General features: G+C 35.7%; 1 protein-coding gene across 1 annotated transcript; it reads right to left on the bottom strand.

Annotated features, from left to right (window-relative positions):
• Positions 1 to 661: 661 nt before the first annotated feature.
• Positions 662 to 21,507, bottom strand: nclb (PWP1 homolog no child left behind). Its single transcript, XM_085951718.1, has 13 exons — positions 21,324 to 21,507; positions 21,182 to 21,240; positions 17,913 to 18,028; positions 16,559 to 16,638; positions 15,141 to 15,246; positions 12,882 to 12,989; positions 12,135 to 12,309; positions 10,026 to 10,122; positions 5,976 to 6,146; positions 3,401 to 3,491; positions 2,331 to 2,412; positions 932 to 1,083; positions 662 to 785 (listed from the first exon to the last, which is right to left on the bottom strand). The coding sequence occupies exons 1-13, from the start codon at positions 21,408 to 21,410 to the stop codon at positions 733 to 735; spliced, it is 1,377 nt and encodes a 458-aa protein (XP_085807844.1). The 5' UTR covers positions 21,411 to 21,507; the 3' UTR covers positions 662 to 732.
• Between the last annotated feature and the right edge of the window lie 232 nt (positions 21,508 to 21,739).

Below are 21,739 nucleotides of genomic sequence, written 5' to 3'. Positions count from 1 at the left end.
AGAGATTGAAAACCAATTAGGTAAATAGCCTGTCGAAATAATTAATAAGAATTTCAGCTTCTAAAGTCATTTAATTGTTACCGGGTATCATTCAATTGAGCCACAGCACATCAAATAATCCACAACCTTCGATGTCTTCTCCAGCAGAGCCATGAACTTACAGTCTGTTGGCCTGATGCTTTGTGGATTATGAAAAGGCTTTCGACAGCCTGCACCGCCCCTCCCTCTGTAGGATACTGGGAGCATACAGGATCCCTCCCGAGATCATTGCCATAATCAAATGCCTGCACGGGAATAGCGAGTGCTCTGTCAGAATTGGTGACACTGTTACGGAATGGTTCGGGGTCATGACCGTAGTCAGACAGGGTTGTGTCCTAGCCCTATTTCTCTTCATCATCCTCTTTGACCTCATACTACGGAAGTCAATACCACCTGACCCCAAGGCATACCTGTTACCCCCACGGTGAAGCTATGCGACCTGGAATAAGGCCAATGACGCTGTCCTATTTGACAACTGAGTCTAGGCATTCTGGGATTCAATGACACAGTGTGCCTGATTAGCCAGTTTTTTTGCCAGGTCGTAACCTAAAATCTTGTCCAATCAATGTCATACTCTCCCATCTATCTATGGCGCCTGGCAAACGGAAATAAAACATTGAAATAGCTTTAAATATTTTTATTTAACATTATATTATCCCCACATACTTATATTTCAAATATATTTGATTGTTTTTAACTATCCACTGCCATTGTCAACAATTGTTTCGACCCAAACGTTTGCATAACTGTAAAATAATAAAATAAACATTAATATGATTGCAGTATGTACATAAAACAGAAAATTTTCTTACAACAATCTTGCATTACTCATAGGCAGGAAAGTATATCATAAAAAATTATTCAAGACACATAATTTAGTAACGTAACCGACCTGTCTCCATTTTCGTGATGTCAAACACATTGAAGTTCTTGGCTTTGAAGTCACCGCCGGCCGCAAACACAAACGGATTCTCGGGACAAACCGACAGACACTGTGCAGCGCCGATTGCTAGCGGTTTTTCTGCTACCAAAACCGGGGCCCCACTGTAAACAGAAATTTATCACGAGTTGATTAAGAGAAAATTAAAACCTAACCTATAATAATGGTTTTTATTTTACACCTATATTACAACTGTGACGTGTGGAAATTAAAATGTGCTATTCCCTGCACACATTGTGAGCAGACCGTAATGACGATAATCAATGGTTTTAGATATATGGGAGCTTGAGGCCCGAGCAGGTGGTGAAAAATGAGAATTTTTATAAGAATCTGGTATTTTGTGACGAAACCACCAGCTCATGTGCTTCATGGAAAATTACCACGGATGACAATATGGTACTTTTAAGCTGATTACGGATGATGAATTCAAACTCATCGGTTTACTACTGTCACAGGCCTTGCATATTGTGAACACTGGGGAGAAATGGAGGCAAGCTGTGGATTAGGCAGTCCGATGATAGAACCAGAATCATTCGTTCATGGCCCTCAGTGATGTCCTGACGAAGATAAGAATAATACACAGATAATAATATAACCTATTGTCGCATGGCTGCTCAATCAGACTCTGGCAATGTAGAATTAAATTAAACGGATATTGGCCCCTGAATGCGTCTTGAATCCATGCTAGAGTCTCTGTATTATCTTCCTGAAAGCTTTTTTGAAACCAGTTGCTGGCCGTTCGGCATACAGAAGGAGTAAAAAGAAGTCATATCCGATTTAGACTGTGTACAATTTTTGCGACATGGAAAGAGCAGTATGCTTCATTTAATTTTTCTTATAGTTCGAAGAAAACTACGCATTATAGTGCCTGTATACGTGCATGGATTTACCGGCAGCAATAGTGTGTATTTTAAACTATCGTGAGAATAACTGTTTTTACGTAAAAGTGCTGACTGTCTCTCCAATCTCATTCTTCAAAAGTGAGCAAGACGCGATGTTGTCATTTTATGGTACTATTTCATACTATTTGACAGGTAGTGAAAATCGGTCAACCTAAAAATTCATTCGTAGTTCATTTTTTTGCCGGCAGGTTCGCTATTATCTTTCTACTGCGCAGGCGCAGATCGAAAAAATCCTACTGTCCTGCTTTTTTGATTCATGCATGCAAAAGCTTGCAACTGCAGGATAATACATGTTTACCCATACATTTTCTTGTTATGGGCGCGATAATACTTACTGTCAACAGTAAATCCATGCACGTGTAAACGGGGTATTAAATTAAGTCTGTTTAATATATTTGTATAAACCATAGCATGTGTATAACTTTTAGTTAAAATACAAAGTGACTTACTCAGTTATATCCCATGCTTTCATAGAGCCATCAACAGATAGAGTAACCAATAGACCTGGGCATTGACTACTCAGAGATAGTCCTGTAAAAAAAAAAGTTTATTCATTATGTCTATAATTATATAAAAAATAATTGGTTAGTTATGGTAAAGTATCAGTTGTATCGTTTGTATCGTAACCTTCAAACTCTTGGTTACGTTCTACAAGGCAGGCAGACGGTAGTGGCGAAGACTCCAAACCAGGCGATTACTTAAAGCCTACCTTCTTAAGAAAAATATTTTTTAATTGAATATTTGCACTTGATTATTTTATATTATATAAAAATAATTTTATTTACCAACGACTGATGTTGTATAATATGTTGGAATATATTATACAGATTACAAAACAATCTGCAAAGGTTTAAAAAAATATACCACAGCGCGCCATCTGTCTTAACGTAAATAAATGTCTGATTATTTCTCGAGGAATTATGATATTTTTTCATATGGACTTTCACGTAATTACGTATTGACACGTAACCTCAGTCAGTCTATCGAATTGTATGAAATATGGTAGGCTCCTATCGCAGAGCCTAAAACCTTCGCGAAACCTAAGCCCTTAATAATGCACTTTGTCGTAAATAATTATTAATTAGATAATTTCAAAAAATACTGTTCTCTAGTAAAACTATGCGAAAATTCAATAAAAAATCAACAATTAAATACCTACAGCCCTGAAACTTGTGAGTTATTGTTTTTCCTTTGAGTGGAGTGCACTCATGTGTTAATAGGTTATAAAATGTCAGTGTTATTTTTATTACCTTCATAAAATAAGCAATCTATGATGTTTTAAAAAAGTATCACAATTTTCAATGACTGGCTCATGAAATAGTGTACTTTATTACGATTTATTGAATATTTTTTTATGCCACAACTCTCGTATTAAAGGTATGGTTTTATATGAAAATAATGTTCAAGGGACTTTTTTTTCGTGAAAATTTCAATTTACGACTAATTTTGAATTGACCGTGCTTTTATTAACGAGGTTTTACTGTACCTACGTAAAGTGATTGTTAAAGATGTGTCTTACCTGTAACTTCTTTTTCGTGTGCTTGTACAACCCACAGCGGTTCTTCTTGTCTGCAATCAATATAAGCCACTCGCCCATCATTTGTGGAAACCTGCCAACATAAGGCAAATGTAGAAGATTGCCTTTCAAATGCCAAACAACAATTTTCCCATTTGACGTAATAAAGGTTAATTCAAGATTGTCTTTTTGTTTAACACCACAATATGGCACCTAATTGAAAACTCTCTCAAACCAATGCACTACATCGTGACTTAAAAGGTTAGAGAGGCAAACTTCCGATCTATCACCAAATGTAAACCTGCGTTTTGAATGCCATTGAATGGATACGATTCTGGTTTTTTGTCCGTAGTCAACACACAACATTTGGATTACAGGACCAATGGTTAATAACCAATAGTCACAAAGTTTGTTAAGATATCCTCATATGTACTGTGATGCGTAAATGTAAAACAAACTACGATAGGATGTCTTCTCGCATTCTCTACTGTCAGTAAAATTCAGATCTACAAGACGCTGATCCGATCAATACTGATTTACAGGTCATAGAGTTGAACTCTTACCAAGGTCGATGAGTGTTTGCTCAATATATACAAGAGGAAGGTGCTACATAGGATATATGGACCAATAACGAAGGAGGGAGGTAGGCTGTTAAGATCTGACATAAATCATCATCATCATCAGCCGGGGTCAATCCACTGCTGGATGAAGGCCTCCCCAAGCTTTCTCCAACTCTCTCGGTCCTGTGTCGTTCGCTGCCACGTATTTTCGCCGAACTTTACCAGTTCATCAATCCAGCGGCTTTTAGGGCGACCCTGTGGCCGTTTCGTACCCCTTGGGTACCATTGGATGACGGCATTTGTCCAGCGGCCGTCCTTTCGGCGAGCAATGTGCCCCGCCCATCTCCATTTCAGCTGTTACATCGCGTACTCTTGTCTGCTTCCTAACCCATTCGTTTCTCTTGCGGTCCTTTCGCATGATGCCCAACATGCACCTCTCCATGCCTCGCTGTGTGACTCTTAGCCTTTGGACATCTCGTGTTTTTTTTTTTTTTTAGAATTATTAATAACCATGTCCTTGCTTTTTCGTACAAGGTGGTTGTTAGTAATTTTGAACAATCACAAACACCCAGGCTTTGAGAAAAACACATAAATGTTTTTATCATGACCGGGAATCGAACCCAGGAACTCTCGGGTGGAAGGCGAGCGCCTTACCCACTGCACCACGTTGAGGGTCCACGTCTCGCAGCCATACGTGAGCACGGGTAGCACACATAGGTTGAACACCCTACGCTTAAGACATAATGGTAGGTCACTCTTGAAGATACTATTCAGACGTCCGAAAGCACTCCATCCCAGCTTTGTTCTTCGAGCATAAAAAGCATAAATAGTGCACATAAAACGTTTTCAGTCATTCGTATTTGTTTTTATTGAACTAAGACTACAATTTAGATGGCGTTGGTTAGTTTTTAACAATTACAAGATAAAAAGAACATTTTATGTAAAACATTTTTAAATTTTCTGTTGAATCATATAAACTTGACTTGCTAGCTCAAACGATCAAAAAAATTGTACTTGATAGAAATAATACTGAAATGTCATTTTGATTTCCATAGTAACATAGCAAGTAGTATATATTAATATTAATAATTTAGTTGCTCGGACCCACTTAGCAACCATTAATATTTTTACTTTTTACGGATTTCTTCCGAAATAACTTTTCATACAAAACAGAATTAACTGAAAATGAAATCAAAGATGGCTAAAAGTATTTAAAAAATGCATGGCATCGTGTTCTTATATATTCTAAAAGTTTCAAATGTCTAGCTAGTCGGGAAGTTAGTTAAAAATCGATTGCAAGATTTGTACTGGACAAACAACCACCTGACAAATAAGAATATGAGCTAATAAAAACGTTGTAAAAATCTGAAGGCTGAAGCTTAACAGTCTACCTCCACCCTTCGCTACTGTCACATATATATAGTGTTTTTATGAGTTTTATCAAGTATGAGTTCTGAAATTTACATTTAAGTTTACATTAGAATAGGAGCTATGTGATGTGGAAAAGGAATACAGTGTAACCCCGATTTTACGATTTTCAAGGGACCCTAGAAAAAAACAATAGAGAGCATTTTAGTTGCGACTTATAAAAATTCGTGATACGAGATACGAGGCAACCCTGAGCGCCCACCGACATGTGCAAACAAAGCGAAGCGACTGAATTGTCTGTATGTATCATAAGCAATTGTACGAAAGCGAAATGAAATATATTCAACAAAAACGGTCAAGCGGGATAATATTTGTGACGGGACCATAATATTTAGACGATAGATAGAGGAAAACGATAGACGGTTAATGCGGGATTATTTAGAACGATCCGTGCGGGAAAACGATTTATGCGAGAACGATAGATCGGGGTTCCACTGTAGTTGGTAAATTCCTAGTTGTGACTGAGTAATTGAGAATTTTTTATTGGGATAGTCGTTAAAAGTGGGGGCAATCTACCCTCATCACACAGTATTGACAATAAGAAGTGGTAAACCAATTTTATAATACAGTGTTGTAGAACGCATACTCACGGCAAAGCAGAATGGTTTAAGATTGTCCCAGCACACTTTTTCAACTTCGTTGCCGAGAGACCAAGACTTGTGCGCATCGGTAGTTCTGCAATCTGATATTCGGACCTGTCCATCGCAGCAGCCAGACAGTAAACTTTGCGACTCCAACGGATGCCATTCCACACTTTGGACCTAGTGATTAATTCATTAATTAATAGAATTCTATCCCTATTAGTGAATAAAATATCAGTAATATCTTTGTTATTATGGGATAAGGGAGATATTAATCTAAATTCACTACTTCGATCTACAGTAAAATTGATTTTTAGGCAACTTTATATGTGAAGAATATGTTTCTGTGAAATTAACTAATTCAGCAACACATTGATTTGATTCTCTTTTCCGTATACACTGTTGTTGAGCCAATTATGATCACATTTTCCCACCTACTTCAAATCCCCAGATATTGTTGCAACCAGCAGTTACGGGTCATCAGTCGACCGTGATTGTAAAATAGTGAGTTGCATTCAGTTACTTCAAGACAGCGGATGCGTCTAGGCTTGTTAAGACGATACTTCAGTGAAACGGCAAATAATTTTCAACTATAGGCGCGACGAAATTTTGGACTCGCTGGCAATCGGAGGGCGAACGTCGAGGTGTGAATACGTCAATTTGTTTCGTGATGGCGACGGGGGTATTGATTCTTAAATCGTGTAAAGATGACTAAAAACGTTACCCATTTACTTGAAAAAGAAAACACGTCAATGAATATATTATTATTGTTACTAATAGAACAATAAACAGAACATTAAATGGACGCATGTTGAATTTATATGACAAATTATATTTCGTTCGGCATGCGTCATTTTCACCCGCAACCCGCAATCCGCGCATCGAATAGCCACGATCTTTTTAGACCATGCCTCAACTGAGGTATAGCCTTAACACGTTGATCGCCATGGGGGTCACCGGTGACCGGCATTGGATTACGTTCAGGGGGCCATGGGGGTCACCGGTGACCGGCAAAGAAGACCTGCTTAGAGTTGTTCTACAGCGCCGGCGGGCACGCGCGCAGTGCATTTTTCGATACGCGGTGACCGGCATGGCCCTTCTGTATATTACTGCTACTTGGCCTGAAAATATGTCTTCCCAGTCACAAAATATAGGCTCACTAATGTAAAGAATGTACATAATGAAAAAAAAAGTTTTCCTTTTAAATTTTAAATGTGTTTTTGTTGATATAAAAATAAAAATTAAATAGATTATAAAAATGTAAGTTATAAAAAATATGTAAATAATAAAAAAATAGAATAAAAAAAATGATTATTAGGTATGTATACGTATATTTCCAGTTTATGTGTATCCAGGTATTATACTACCCAATTTGAAAACTTTTATTCCGTATTTGTGCCTTTTCTGTTTATTATACTATCTAAATCTAAATATAATTCGACCGCGAAATGGCACCATGCTCTCGTCAACACATATGGACATGTGACCGGCGAAGTGGCTGGCCCGGCGCAATAGAATAAATTAACTTGTTGGCGCCGCGACGGACACATGTGGCCGGCACATCATAAAAACCAATATTTTCTTAAAAAAATCATCAAAATGAAAAAAAAACATTATATTCTTTCATTACCTATCAAATAATACCTTAGAGACAAATAATCATTTTTTAACTATTTTATGTAAAACTAGTTGGCGATCAATGTGTTAAGGCTATGCCGTCGTTAACCACAGAGTGACTCATCCAAAACGCATTTGTTCGACCTTGTGCTAAATCGGATACGGTTTGATAGAACGTCGTGTTTATCATCCATCCTGAGCTTGTCATCATTATTTATCCCAAAACCCAAGTGAAACCGTGAGAGTGACATTCCGAACCGTCCGTTTACCAGTGCGAGAGTGCGTGAACTGAACCAGCTCTAGCACGCCAGTCCTCTTAACATAAAAGGTCAGTGCCTGGCTTCCTGTTTAAACCCCCCTCCCCTATATCCGTAATCCACAAGCATCTTTAAATTACAGTCCACTGCAAAAAGTGCAACCACACTCCATTATACATTAGAGCTAATTCAACTCAATTTCTCCTTTTTCCGTTAGTGCTAAAATATACAGTATAAGAGCCCTATGCAGAATCCAAGATTTCTGTATCACCATTTACCACTGACAGCTGCTGTCAAAATAAATTCGCATGTCTATAAAACAGTCCATACACTCAAATTCATTTAACAATATATCTCACTATATATTGATAGTGTTAATTCGTTTGGCATGTACTTGCAGAATATTATTTGACTTTTATACGCCAGCCCGCAGGAATACAAGATGCCAGATGATAGAATGACACTTGACGCTAGTGGTACCATGTTAAAAAAATATCTTGCGGTCCCTGTGGAATCACGTATAATGACTTATAACGGAAACATAAGAGTATTATAATTAAATATTAATATGTATTTATAGTTATTGCATTTATAAAGTGCAGTTGTCATATTTTTGTCATCGTTTAACAATTATAAAATAATTTACCTAAACTATAGGAAAGAGAATTTTTAAATATGGTATTATTTTCAATAGAAAAAACGAACGAAGCTTTAAGACGAGGTGAACCATAGACAACATGATCTTAACCCTTAGACTGCGTATGGCATGTAAACATGCCATAGACTTTATCTCGTATTTTTGACCAAACTAGAAGAGACACTTGTGGATAATATGCTTTAAAAATTAGTTCAAACCTTTAGGTAGACATATCAGGCAACAGATCATAAAAATGTCAAGTAAAACACAAGGAAATATATTTTTGAAAAGAACACTCGTTATTCAGTTGTTTGAATCGCGCGCCATTGCGAAGGCGGGTGTACTATATGCGTCACCAGGGTTATCAAAACAAAACATTGGTCATGCATCGAAAAGTGTGCATCGATAATATTTTTATTTACCTTTTAATTAATTATTATGATTACGTTAGTGTTATGTATTTTTTTTAGTGATTTGTGATCTCGAAAGAAACATATTGAAGATTTGTTTTTAGTATTTTTTGTCATTATAAATATATGTGAAATAATTATTTCACCCGCCAAAATGTCACTACCACATAATATTATCGAAGAAATAATGCTGGAAAATATTTTATCGCTCCAGCTCTCCAGTTGTTTGGCTTTGTTCATTGTTCCATGTTTGATATTTACATTATTATAATGGGTAATAATTTATATTTTTTATGTGCCACGAAACTGTGTTAGCTCTGTTCACATGCCTGGCGATTATTCGACAGGCCCTTTGTACAATTAAAAAGCCGATGGCGCCTCATAAATTATATTATAATAGTATTTTAGCAGTGCGGTAATTATTTTTAGTGTTTTATTCTCCAAAACATCCTAATGAATAAGTGGATGACAACATTATTTTATGGTGACGAAAATAAATATAGGTTCAGAATTTGAAACGGTAATAAAATTTGAGTTTACGACTTACTAAATGCGATAAGCGATAACCCACTGATTATTCCACAAGTGATTTAGTAATATATCTGTCATAGACCGTAACCAACTACACGGCAGCATGTATTCAACACAGCCCTGTGTATAACAAATACAAACGCGTCGAATTGCTCGGTAGTATGTGTAGAAACCATGTATGTGAAGACTGGACGGCCGCCATTTTGAACGCGCGGTCAAAGCTTGGATAATTTTTAGCGTCTTCACTTTCTTCGATTTATTTTAGTGAGAATGTAACGAATATAGTTTATTTCTTGGTGCATTTGGAATAACTGATATATAGTTCATCTAGTAATCTATTTTTTAATTTTGGAATCGATCTGTTTTAGCTGTAGTGACCGTTTTAACAGATCAGTTGACTGAAAATAAATTCCCGCGAAAATGGCTCGCAGCGAAAGGGTTAACTAAGGACAATGTTTCTGCATAGTGTTTTCTGCTAAGGAAATTTTAGTTATGACAAATGTTTCTGCATTCCGCTCTAAGGGTTACATAATATGTTCTTTAATGAATTCCATAGGTAAATTATTTGACGCTTCATATATGGAATAAAATTTGGATTTTCGCTTACCTTATCTTCAAAAACGGAGAGTTTAGTATGCGGTGAACCTTGGTCGATGTCCCACAAGAGAACTGTTTGATCTACGGAACCGCTCGCTAAAATATGACTGAAACAAGAACATATCACGATATTTATACACCATTAACCGGTTCTACGCCTTCAGCAAGCTTTCTCGCTTTATAAGGCCGTGATCGACAGACCGCACATACAAATTTCAAGAATTATCTCGTCCGACTTTAAACTCAAATTACTAGCCACTGTCGATTGATTTGCGTAATCTAAAAAATTAAACACACAGTGACATCTGTTATTAATTGTATATAATTATGAAATACTAAGCCACAAATTATCGATATTACAGCAATTTTAGTAAGAGCTTCGCTCTACATTCAACGTGTGTCGTTAAAACGTTGATCGCCATGGGGGTCACCGGTGACCGGCAAAGAAGACCTACCTTAGACTTGTTCTACAGCGCCAACGGGCACGCGCGCAGTGTATTTTTCGAAACGCGGTGACCGGCATGGCCCTTCTGTATATTACTGCCACTTGGCCTGAGAATATTCCTTCAAAGTAACGAAAGATAGGCTCATTAATGTAAAGAATGTACATAATGAACAGAAAAGTTTTCCTTTTAAATTGTAAATGTGTTTTTATTGATATAAAAATAAAAATTAAATAAAAAAGATTATAAAAATTATGTAAATAATAAAAAAATAGAATTACAAAAATGATTACAATGTATGTATACATATATTTCCAGTTTATGTGTATCCAGGTATTATACTACCCAATTTGAAAACCTTTATTCCGTATTTGTGCCTTTTCTGTTTATTACACTATCTAAATATAATTCGACCTCGAAATGGCACCATGCACCAGCACATATGGACAGGTGACCGGTGAAATGGCCGGCCCGGCGCAATATAATAAATGAACTTGTTGGCGCCGCGACGGACACATGAGGCCGGCACATCATAAAAACCAATATTTACGTAAAAAAATCATCAAAATGAAAAAAAAAATTATATTCTTTCATAACCTATCAAATAATACCTTAGAAACAAATAATCATTTTTTAACTATTTTGTGTAAAACTAGTTGGCGATCAATGTGTTAAAAATCTGCGGCCTGTCAGATACTGCCATAGTAATATTGCGAGGCATAGAAAAGGTTAAGAGAAAAGAAGATGCCAAATGTCATAATCCCATTCTACCCAGATCGTGTGCAAGGCTCAAAACCCTCAAGTTTACCAAATCGATGTCAACGCCCCTCAAGTGTAATGCGTGGTAATGTTTCTGCGCTCTGTAGTGAGGGCTACCTGGGCGGTGATGTATGCGACGTCTGAATGAGTGAGTGAGAAGGTATTCGTATGCCACTCACTACAATACAAAGGATATTTGTAAATTGAAAATAATATATTTATAAATCTGTCAAAGGATTGCACAGATCGGTATGAAATCCCGGTGACCGGACAAAACAGAACAGTGACAAAACAGAACAGCCAGGGGAAAAATTAAATGTTTGTGGAATCTATTTGTTAATTAAATTTTAAACGAAATACATATACTTGCCGGCAACACTGAGTTAAGTTTATTTGAGGCTTATTAAAGCGATTAGTAATGCGGAAATTAGGTATATAATTTGATTTATTATGGTGTATTGCAAATCTGTGCTATTAAAAATCTATCAACATAATTGAGATATGACAATTTCAATATTAAATTTATATTTTTCCTGAAATGTCATAGTTATATTTATCGTTGTTCTTTTTTGTCACTGTTCAGTTTTGTCATGTTCTGTTTTGTCGTGTTCTGTTTTGTCACTGTTCTGTTTTGTCATGGAACCGAAATCCAACCTTTCACGCATACCGCAAACATCGCCAATAGGAGGATTACTCACCGATGTGATTTTTTTTAGATCAGTCATCCTCGAACCACAGTACATACATTATACATGTATATCATTTTTCGAGTATAATTTCCCTGCCGGAAGGCAATGAATATGGAAAGAGTGACTTTCCCAACGTGTAAAGCGGAGGCCGTGGTACATATTTCCCTATGGTTCGTCCCTTCAACTCACTATCTAATCATATGGTAAAATATATTCAATGTTTCTTACTCAAAATTCTTATTCCATGATAGATCCAAAACAGCGTCTTTGTGCCCAATACTTTTTAATCCTTTCTTTTTGTTTTTCTTTCTCCCGAGTTTAAATGCGGGCTCGAGGCAATCCAATATGTCCAAATCCCAAACTTGAATCACAGGATCCATGCTTCCAATCGCACAAAGATTACCTGAGGAAGAGATTGTCATTTCCATATTAGATATAATAGTCACCAGCCAAAGGGATGTTCTTATGTAGAGCTGTGTGTAGTGTACTGGGAGCATTCAAGTCAACAACGATATGTCACTCTCAAAACTAACCAGAAAGCTACTTCTCACAGAGAATTTGAGTTTAAAATTTCGAAAGTCTCAAATTCGAACTTGTTGGATGCATTCATCCCATGTGTCATTATTCATAACCTCAAAATATACGGTGTTTGACGTTTGTCATACTGAAGAAACATCCGCCGTCTTGCAAAATCCATAGACAATGACAAAATCACTAGGTGACACAATAAAAATAACCAACACGTTTGTTCGCCGGGAGACTCACGGGGTGACTCATAATCACGTAGCGAGGCGCAAAGTGTGGCCATTGCGATAGAATAGTGTGCGTTGGTTCACTAGGATACGTCACCTAGCACGTAGCCACCAAGCAAGGCACCTGCCTATGTGGCCGAAGCCTTATTTTTTAAAGTTCAATTACAGTTTGACAGAACAGTTTTTATGATGGTTCATTTGAGTAGTTGAAGTTTGACGGTACCTGGAATTTGCTCGGTTGGATCTCTGTTGAGCCACTCAATACACAGCGGGAAGCTTGGTAGAAGTGTGTCGTGATGAACATAAAGGGATCCTTCCTCTTCATTGTAAACTGGAAAACAACAATAAACATTAATTACTGAATTATCATAAGGTTCGAGAGATAACAAGAAAGATTGGAGCAAGCGCGACAAGATGACAAAATCAAGCTCTCTCTAATATCCTCGTAACCCCTAAAGTTATACCACTGAACACCAGTGGCGAGAGGTGGAAGTAGGCTGTTAAGATTCAACATAAATAGTGCTCACTAAACTTTGTCAGTCATACTTATTTGTTTTTCTTGTAGTAAGACTACAAATTGCTGATGGTGCTGGTTAGTTTTTAAAATTCAACTAAACCCTGCCTAATCAAACCATAATAATTTAGGTATGCTGTGGGCGATCCGACAAATATACTGTATACTTTTTCAGTCATACTTATTTGTTTTTGTTGAATTAAGAATACAAGTTCATTAAGCCTTGCCTATATATGTTACGCCGAATGTGCGAAATTGATCATTACATGAAATGGGCTAAATTTTGCCTAAATCATGAAAAATGCAAGCCCGTTGCCTTATTCATGAATTAGACAAAATATCTGGTGAGTGCATGAATTTGGCAGTAAATTTTCTGCCTTGTTCATGCATTGGACAAATTAGATAGTAGCGCTACTGTGGTATTTTTTGCAACTAAACTAAATGTGTGAAATAATGCTCGTGGATTGGTCAAAATGTACGTATATTATCTATGGTCAAAATAGGTGGTCGCGCTCCGGTGGTGTATTTTGCAACTAATCAAACTAATCAAATGTGTCAAATGTCAATGATTATAATATAAAAATATACCAATCGATAACTACAATGACGTTCATATCCATTTACTATGCGCAAAAAACTAGAACTATATATGATAACGGATGAATTTTATTAAAAGGTATTTTCGCAATTTGATTCGTGCTTGGGTATCGATCGTGCAATGGTCGATTGTATGTTTTTGATAGTTTGTTGACACTTGTTAGCTAACCTCAAAATGGACATTCAGTTGAATAATTCAGAATTTCAAAACCTAACCTAACCTAACCCAAACTAACCTAATAATATTATATTATGTCCAATTATAACTAATAAAACCATCCGTATTAAATTTACTTTTTCTACTGTCATGTCGACAGTTTAAGAATTCCATGCCCTGGTGAATTCATGTACTCAGCAGAAAATTTACCTAATTCATGAATAAGGCAACAGGCTTGACTATTACATGAATTAGCCAAAATTTAGCCCATTTCATGTAATAGTTAATTTCGCACATTCGGTGTAACATATATACCAAACCATAATATTCTTTTATCTGTAAAATATCTAAAATTATGTATGGTTTAATGGTATAATTTTAGATATTTTATAGATATACGAATATTTTTTGATTATTATCTATTATGGCTAGGATTAGGGAGGGTGTAATTGAATTATCAAAACTGACCAACACTATCTACACATTGTAGTCTTAGTTCATTGAAAACAAATACGTTTGACTGACATAGTTTAGTGTGCATTATTTATGTCGGATCTTAACAGCCTACCTCCACCCTTCACCATTGCCACACACCCAGTATCCACCGTAAACATCTGTTTTCGAAGTTAATTATATGGTTGCTCTGAGCCTTCGTACGGTGCCATGACTCACAATCGTAAAGTAGCACTGTCAAAATGCAATTGTTGAATAGGCGGCATTTGGTTTATATAGTATCGTATATTTATCAGTGATATTTTACAATTTACAAAATATTGCGGAAGAGGGATGGAAATAATTAACTTGATTATCAATATTCGTTAATTCTTGTCGTTTAATTTTGGACGAATTAACATTTGAGCCGCCATTGTTTACTTTTTGTCCATTTTCACAAATGAAATTCAACTTTTTAATATAGTATAATGACTATCAACTGACAACTACAACACCGCATGGCCATACAAATTTTATACCCGAGCTGTTCTGTGATTGGTTGAAATTGAACAGTGACATTTTTGCAAGTCACTTTTTAAACAGTGGCGAGTTTGCACCTCACAACATATTTCAAAGTGATTTTTATATTAGGTAGAGTCACTTTTGCATACAAATGAAGACTGAATCAATATCGACCAAAATCAAACAGTGGCGCTCTTGCACGCGAAGCCCTCATTTATAAAATGCTGTGTTTATTAATGGATGACATTACAACTACATACCATAAACTTCTAGTACACTGGCGTCTCCTTGCACATGACCGACCAGAATTAGATTGTCTGTTGGTTTTATGACGTCATCTTCTTCGTCACTGTCTGGATCATCCGTCTGCAAATATTACACATCAAAGATGTTTTATTCATTCTTTAACACTTACATTATTTGAAACACCTCAGATGTTTGATTACAATGAATAATCATTATTTTAAATTCTAATGGATTCAAGCTCTGTACTATTCCATTTAAGTCGTTTTTTGCGACCCGGGTTTCGCCTTTCGGCATCTTCAGGTGTCGTGTACACTCACCAAAGGCAAACACACACTGAGAACGAACACCCTTAACTCTACCTTATATAGTAAAACAATACAATAAAGTAGGTAAAAACTCCATTACCTACCTATTTAGTCAGAAATTACAACAAAAAATACAATAAACAAATTATGAATAGCTAAAGTGTCAGTAAAAAACCCAATTAGTAAAAACCCTATCTTATTAATAACAATACACTGGACAGCATATTATTATAATAATTCGTCAAACCTAATAATAGGTCAAAATTCTTTATAACAATAAAAAATACTACACTCAAGAGGTGTAAATCGTCAATTCTAAGAAAAATAATTAATCGAGTTAACTAATGAGATGTCTATAATAATACTACTTACAAAAACCCGGGTCGCAAAAAACGACTTAAATGGAATAGTACAGAGCTTGAATCCATTAGAATTTAAATTCAAATTCCATCAAGTACCTTCGGTCGAAAGTATTAATATTAAAATCATTATTTTGATTGAAAATTTGCAAATATTATGTAACTTCAGTAGAATTTCATTTATTCAGACCACGATTATCCAGATTACTTTTTAACTATCTGCTCCTTATGATTATAAGAAAAAGGTACTATTTAAAATAAATAATTAGTAAAAAACGTGACTTATAAAATTATTGTTAAAAATATTTATTCTGGAAATCGATTTTTCGATTTTTTCGATAATACAGATTTATCATTATACCGACTAACTTCAACTCTAATTAGTCCAGATAATTGAAGTTCTACTGTACGATAAGAGAGGCAAGATACGGGTTATTACAGGTTTTATTCCTGCGTTGTTCAGATACGGGAGATTACTAAAATGGCAGTATCATTTTTGTTAAAATAACTACAGATACAGGAATCTCGCAGTCGATGGGCAGTATTTTTTTTGTTTTTAGTACGTTAAAAGTCAGGGTATTAACATTAGAATATCGATATATGCATACATTATAATTATTATGCATTACTTATGGGTAGTTTAACATGAAGACTTATATCCATATTTTTTTCACACACAGAATTTGAAACTCTATATTAACACTTTGGCAAGGTTGGTTTTTAATTCTACTGTAAAATGTTTAAATATATTACAAATGTTATACGAACCCTTATGTTTACACCTTCCAAGTCTCCTTCATTTGTGAAAGTAGCTAGTGATCCTATGCCAAAAACTGCCGATGGATTGACTGCAATAAAAACAATCAAGCAATGTTAACAATAAACAAAGTAAAGTTCTGCTGATCAATTCCAAGAATGTGACTCCATACCCCGTAACATTCTTTTTGCTCGGTCCGAGATAAGAACCTTGTGTTACGGATGTATTCTCTGTTTACAGTGTTTTGCTAAGCTTTAAGTTTGTACCCATGTTTCCCTTGTTGTACGAAGTTGCGTCTGCACAATGCCACCCTATTTTGCTACTACCCCTACTTTGAGTACTTCAGTGAAACGGCAAATAATTTTAAACAGTAGGTGCGACGAAATAAATCTCACTAGTCGCCAATCCGAGACGGACGGTCGAGGTCTCTGCATGTCGATTTGTTTTGTCATGGCGTCAGATGAAAATATTCTTAAATCGTGTAAAGATGACTAAAAAACTTTACGTATGTACTTAAAAAAGAAAACATGTCAATGAATATACTATTATTATTAGTAATATAACAATAAACATAACATTAAATGAACGCATTTTTATGACAAATTATATTTCATTCGGCACGCGTCATTTGCACAAACCGCGCATCGCCTAGCCACGATCTTTTTATCTTTTTAGACCACGCCTCAACTGAAGTATAGCCTTAACTAATCTACAAAGAAGATGGTGACATAAAAAACGTCAGTTTGTTATGCCATTGTAAAATTAATCAGACATTTTGTATAATAATATTTAATAAATATATACACTAGAAAAAATCATATTGTAGAAAAAAATACAACACCCAAAAGCACATTGGTGCGAATCCAGCGGATACAGGTTCAAGTTCCATTGGGTGTCGTATTTTATCTACAAAATCTTGTGTCTTTTTCGTTGAATAAAAGAAATAGTTTATCTTCTCTTTAGTTCTGACACAGCATTCGCTATTCTCATGCAGGCATTTGATTATGGCAATGATCTTAGGAGGGATCCCGTATGCTCCCAGTATCCTCCAGAGGGAGGGGCGGTGCGGACTGTGAAAAGCCTTCTCATAATCCCCAAAGCAGCAGGCCATCGGATCGTTCAGCTCATGGCTCTGCTGGAGAAGACATCGAAGGTTGTGGATTTGGTCTGCACACGCTCGTCCAGGTAGAAACCAAACCTGGTTTTTCCTGAGGACGTGCATTATTGGGTCCCTTATTCTTAACAAGAGGACGTTTGCCTAAATCTTTTCCGGAATACTGAGTAGCGTAATGCCTCGGTAATTGTAACAGCTAAGAGGGTCACCTTTTTAAATATACATGTCTATAAAATAGTCTGATATCTTACCTTCCTCAGCATCATAATTACTGAAATCAAATTCGTCTAGAGGATTTGCAGCTTGCGCTTCTGTTCCAGCAGTTTCTCCATTGTCAGAATCACCGTCATCACCATCCTCCTGGATCCTGGGAATTGAATTTGATAATTAATTATGATTTTTAATTTTATACTGTTGTAGAAGTGGACGATAGTGTGGTCGATGAAAGACGATCGTGGTTATTCATGATGATGAAGAAATGAGAGTTTATTTATGGTTACATAAGTACAAGGGTACAATCGGTACAATATAACAGAGGTAGGTGTTATTTTCTAAGGCACTAAGTTCTCCAGCAAGATACAAGTTTATTAAGTGAATATTACGGAGAGACTGACTTGTTTCCTACCGACAACCTTTCATTAAACCTGTCACGATGGAAAATGCTTACCTCAGCCATTTGGTGAGAAAATATAATAAACTTTAATGAATATTGTTATGTTTTAGTGTGGACAAATTTGGCGTTGTTGGAATTTCCGGAGACAATGTCAGGTCGCGTGGTGTGACAGTAGAAACAAGGCTTTTTGATTTTGTCTGCCGCCCAGAACAGTCGTGCTCCGGTTGGGTCTACCCAATATTAATCATGGACGTCATTTAACGGAGCACGATGCAGCCGTCGTGTCAAGAGTCTCTGATCGTTCCAAGTTGGGTATTTTAAAACTATTTATTTGATTTACCATTCTTCCTTTATTTCTTTTCAAACTTAGCCGCTTGTATTTAAAGTTAGTATTTCAAATTCAGTATCCAGCTGCTTAATATCTATTTAATGTATTTTTAAATTCTTGTCTTTGCGATAATAAGTTTCTGTCAAGTATAAATCGCTCTTTTATTTATTTGTTCCTATATTCCACATTGTTAAATATTTATTATCTTTCACGGTCGTAAGATTGTGTGGCGCCCAGAAATTTATTATGTACATCCTAAACCCTGGATTCCACGAGCCCTCAGCCGTGCAATCCCCCTTTTTAGTTCAAATTCCAGTTATCAGTTGCGAGATTTCTGAAGGATAGCGGAGTTCGGCTTGGAAAAGATCAGGTAACTTCACGACCCGGTTTCATGTCTCATGCTCATGCTTTACTATTTACTTTATTAGAAAACCATTGTAATTGTGACGTCAAAAATCACAATTACAAAATTTTACAACAATATCACTGAGATAAACAAAGTGCTTACTAAGCAGTAATTCGATTGTGTGAAAAATGTGTACAAAGAAATTACACAAACTACTTAAACAATAATTAATTTGAAAGCGATTCATATGTCATGGATTCTACTGACACTGCTTGGTTCTCACAGAACCATCGATAGCCACACTGTGTTTACCGATAAATTTGAAATCCCACTCAGTTATAAGGAACAAATTAAAAAATCGAAATCATGGTCTCAGTTGGTCTCAAGTTTCCATAACTCATAAACTAGAAAAGTACATATTCCTCTATCTGGAGTATAGGCAGTAATAGATTATTCGGTGCTCTTTACTGGTGCTCCGCTGTCTTTATCTGTCAGTCGCCATTTTGGAATTCAGCTATCTTTTTGTCATCGAATTATAGTACGCGGTTCAAGACATTATAGTATTTCGGCAAAAATTATAGGACGTGTTGAAAATGTAAGTTTTTTGTATGTCACATAAACATAACGGAGAATTCGAGAAATTCCGATGCCCTGCTTTATTTAAACACCTCTTACGACCGTAAAATGCTAACGCCGGCCGCCGTCGTTAACTGTCACGTCAGTTTTTTAGAGTATACAACGCAAGACTACGTCCATAGACTAATATCGCCCACTGAGATCTTATATTATTTATATTATATATATTATACTTACTACGTCCCTCGCTTCACGTTATTACGATTTGCTGTGATTGAAGTACGAACATTTTACGGCAGTGGTTCCCAAAGTTGACTGGGCTGCGACCCATCTAACAAAAATTTCCAATCTTGGGACCCACCTCTTAGCTGTCTTAGAGAAAAGAGGGTATAAATATTGGTAATGCTCAGATTCCCTAGTGGTGAGTCGTGGAACTACTTATTGCTGTCTTATTTGTTCTAATTGAAATTAAAAAAATATTTTTTATAAGTGTTACCAATATGAATGAAAGACTGTTGAAATAAGAAACACAACTTAAATAAAAAAAAATATTACTTAAATACCTACACCTGCAAGGTTTTTTTACAAAGTTATTTCAATGGGAAGGATGTATTTGTTTCTTATTTTTCTTCATTACAGTTTTAGCATCAACTTGAACTTTAGTTACTTTTAATCGCAGTGAGTTTGATATATCCAATTTATTTCGGTGTTTAGTTTTAATGTTAACCATAGCCGAAAATCCGACCTCACATAGATATGAGGTAGTAAAGAGGAGGAGGACTTTCATAGCTTCATCGAACAGGCAAGGATAATTTGATTATTATCAGCAACTGAGAGCCAGAATTTCGTTAACTGTTTACGATTGAAACTATTTTTCAGTGACGTATCTTCTGATAAATCAATGAGTTCTTCACTTGCTTTTGTTGACATACTAGTTGGTAAGTCGTCTTGAAATGGGTTACAAATCCAACGCAACGAATCAAACTTTTTCATCTCTTCCCCAAAATAGTCGTCAAAGTTATTTATTTACAGTGATAAATGACTTTTATTATTTATTTTATCACAATATTTTCCGTAACTTAAGTTTATTTCAATTTTTAGGAATTATAAATGGCTGAATGAAATATCAAATTTATCACTTCCTGTTTTTTTAAATTCATGTATACAGTGGCGAAGGCCCACTCAATATTCGCTCGCGACCCATAGTTTGGGAAACCATGTTTTACGGAACTTTAAGCATCGCAATATAGACAACTTTTAAAAGCAATGAAATAAGCAATGGGGAATATTCGCACAACCGGCGAATTCAATTAATTCCATTTTACAAAATTGTGGTATTTTTGATGTACTATACTTTTTTTAAAGTACGCGGACGAAAATGTACTATTATTATAGTTCGGTTGGCAACACTGCGCTCACTGACAGATGACAGCGAGCGACGGCGGAGAACCAGTAAAAAGACCCGATTATTCGAATAGATTCTATTCAACGTCAACTCACCCACTGTAATATCTTATATAGTTTTTAAATTTTCAGCGGTTTAAATAACTTCTACCCTATCTATATGTACTGCAAAGAGAGACATCTCAAAAATTACAGTACAATACAATGATTATAATATTTACATACAGTTAATTATTATGGGAGATAGACCTACTTTAGATCTTCAGCTGTCTGTCTTATAATGCTTTGGAGCTCATCCTCTGTCAATTGAACCTGCGCAAAAAAATAAAAATATTTTTCCAATGAAATGTGTATTGTTGGAGATGTCAATACAAAATATAACCTATAAATATTACCTTGTCTGGAAGTGATTTGGCCACTCCTCGCTTTACAAAGCGAACGCACGCAACTAGGCCAATATTAGTTGTATCGTTTTCATCCATGGCTATTTAATTTATGTTTTAATATGAAATAAATTTGTGTTCAATTTGCACGCTGAATTTTGACGTTTGACAGCCGCACATGTAAATCATAGACAATACCATATATATTATTTTTATAATGTTTTTTTATGGTAGCACACCTATTATTGTCGTTGAATTATATAAAACCTTTTTTGTAATAAACATATTATTACAGTTTTGCAAGTCTTTCATTAAAACATAACTATTGTAACTGTAAGTATTGCCGTTTAGATTATTATTGTCTTTTCAATTTTGTTGACGTACCTACCTAGGCACCTAGTACGATTTGCATTGATAACTGAAATTGG

This window comes from Rhyacophila brunnea, unplaced genomic scaffold, assembly GCF_057557595.1.
Source record: "Rhyacophila brunnea isolate RB1 unplaced genomic scaffold, BYU_Rbru_1.0 scaffold_24, whole genome shotgun sequence".
Classification (NCBI taxonomy): Eukaryota; Metazoa; Arthropoda; class Insecta; order Trichoptera; family Rhyacophilidae; genus Rhyacophila; species Rhyacophila brunnea.
Note: the sequence above shows the minus strand (reverse complement) of the source record. Positions and strands in the feature narration are given on the sequence as shown.